Raw genomic sequence first — 2,494 nt, 5'->3', positions numbered from 1 at the left:
AGAGTGAAAAATGAGAGGCTCATCAAAGATCTAGAAGACCGCATTCAGTACACCACTCATAAACATATCGTATTCGTATTCGTCCGGTCCCTCAGGCGTATGGACTCACAACAGGAACAGATCCTCGCGGAAGTCGTTCCGTCAATGTGACGGTACGCAGCATTACTGTGAGGGAGTGGAGTTTTCTAATTCGAAACGTTTTCATGAATATGAAACACCATAGTTGTGTTCTACTATCGATCAAAACACTGAGTTCGTAGTATTTCACCAATGGTGTCGTCCGGACCAGTCATGCACTCGCATGTTGTGCACAGTTGGTAGCCCGATAAAGAAGGGGTAAGGGAGGTGATAGTATTAATGAGGAATGACAGTCAGCAGGCTATTGTGTAAGGAAAGAAGGAGACAACATAATATGAGGAGTTCCTTCACACTATACTGCCGTACCATTGACGATTTCCTCACTAGACCACTCACTGGGCGACTGTATTCGCTGAATACATTTCCGAATGGCATGCAAGATCCCTGGATTTCTCGCCTGATGAGCCTCAGATTCCTGAATCAGGAGTCCCTTTGGCGGATACAGCCGCTGTGCCCGCGGACGAGGACGTCACATACACGAGTGAGGACATTAATTTGGAGTTTGGGTTTAGGTACATGTATCGGTCAAAAGGGCCAAAAAATGATGTCAATCCTGCGGATGAGAAATACAATATCATGATCAAGGAAATCAATTTCGCCGGTAAGAGCATCGATTTCGCGGAGTTACCTTCATCCAGAGTCCCTTTCCCTTGCATGTCGCGGAACTCTTTCTCTAATTCCTAGTTCAAAATGTGATACTCCAGTCGAGAATTCTATTTTCAGGATTGACTATTTTAAGCGTGTATGCTCACTATATCTCAATGCCAGTCGCGGTCATATTTTAGTAATATGACCTATAGGTCGATTTGTGATAACTAGCTGTGCCCATGAATCGGGAACATATTCTTATGCTACGATGACGTCACACTGCATACACTATACTTGAGTGACGAGTCGAAATCACATCGCAAGTAAGCGGTCATGCCCGTAATATTCTTCTCATATCACGGAATCATGTCTCGGTCGAACTCAACTGTTTCTGACCAGAAGCGACGCGAGAAGTTTTCTGATGAATATACTCTCAGGCAATAAGGAAATCATAGACTCAGAATCGCTGACATGGATCAAGACGAAACGATTACTGACATGGACCAAGACAATGCAATCACTGAGAGTAAGACAGAACGATCACTGACGTGGACTAAGACAAATCGATTAGTGACATGGAGCAAGACCAAACGATCACTGACGTGGATTAAGACAAATCGATTAGTGACATGGAGCAAGACCAAACGATCACTGACGTGGATTAAGACAAATCGATCAGTGACATGGAGTAAGACCAGGCGATCACTGACGTGGACTAAGACAAATCGATTAGTGACATGGAGCAAGACTAAACGATCACTGACGTGGATTAAGACAAATCGATTAGTGACATGGAGCAAGACCGAACGATCACTGACATGGATTAAGACAAATCGATTAGTGGCATGGAGTAAGACAAAACGATCCTCTGAATCATGTTACACGGTGTAACCTACACCATGGCTTCACCGAAGACCTATCAGGGCAGGTGGAGGCGTGACTACGACTTGAACATCAGGCGATTGCTGGAGCGGTTCCCAATCGTCTCTGATCAGGCTGAAACTCGTAGTAATTTCCGATGACAGCCTTAGCAGGAAGCATCCAGGCTTCATCTTCTTCCCCTTTCTTGATAAGCAGGAAACAGGAACCATTATCATCCAAGGCGTAGTTCAGGTAGGTCAGCTTCAAGGGTACAGTCCCTTGAGGGCCCAATCCTAGAGACAGGGGTGGCAAGACGTTCATGTAAACACATGAGAATCTCCACAGATTAGCTCCTGCGTCGTATACTATATCCACTGGTCTCCCAGCAATCTTGTCAGCTTGTTCCTTGACATTCTTAGTGATATCATCGTAGTATTCTGGTGAGACGTAGAAGAAATTGGTTCCACTGTCCAAGAGAATGTCCTCGCCGGGAGTGGTAATTTGCGGAGCATCATTCACTTTCACAGACCCGAGTTCAACGGAATAGTCGCCCTCGAAGGTGGTAGAGAATGGGATTAATTGCAGCGGTGGTACGTACTTCGAAGCATCACCTCCTCCCACCAGCAACTCACCATTGAAGGGGGCCTTCCCGCCAGCTGAGGATAGGTAGAAAGCGAAGGTGTTGCTTGGTATTTTCCCAGTCGAGCGAAGCTGCCCAATGAATGAGGGAATTGTTCTACCGCTGCTTTGCAGACTAAGACCAAGTGAACTTATCGGTTCGCTCTCTGTGGGTGGAGGATCTTGCTTGAACATGAGGCCGAAAGTGAGATCCACTGGCGGAGCCGAACCGAGTGAAAGTTGAGCTTTATGCTCAAATGATGTGACTTCGACGCCATCATCATACTTG

General features: G+C 46.1%; 1 protein-coding gene across 1 annotated transcript; it reads right to left on the bottom strand.

Moving 5' to 3' along the window:
• Window positions 1–1,680: 1,680 nt before the first annotated feature.
• On the bottom strand, window positions 1,681–2,400 carry Pmar_PMAR028111 (conserved hypothetical protein; the record flags this gene model as incomplete). The annotated part of the gene is made up of 1 exon (XM_002775688.1): window positions 1,681–2,400. One exon carries the CDS (start codon window positions 2,398–2,400, stop codon window positions 1,681–1,683), a length of 720 nt encoding a protein of 239 aa, XP_002775734.1.
• Window positions 2,401–2,494: the final 94 nt, after the last annotated feature.

The sequence above is a fragment of the Perkinsus marinus genome (genome assembly GCF_000006405.1).
Source record: "Perkinsus marinus ATCC 50983 genomic scaffold scf_1104296955688, whole genome shotgun sequence".
Taxonomy (NCBI): domain Eukaryota; phylum Perkinsozoa; order Perkinsida; family Perkinsidae; genus Perkinsus; species Perkinsus marinus.
Note: the sequence above shows the minus strand (reverse complement) of the source record. Positions and strands in the feature narration are given on the sequence as shown.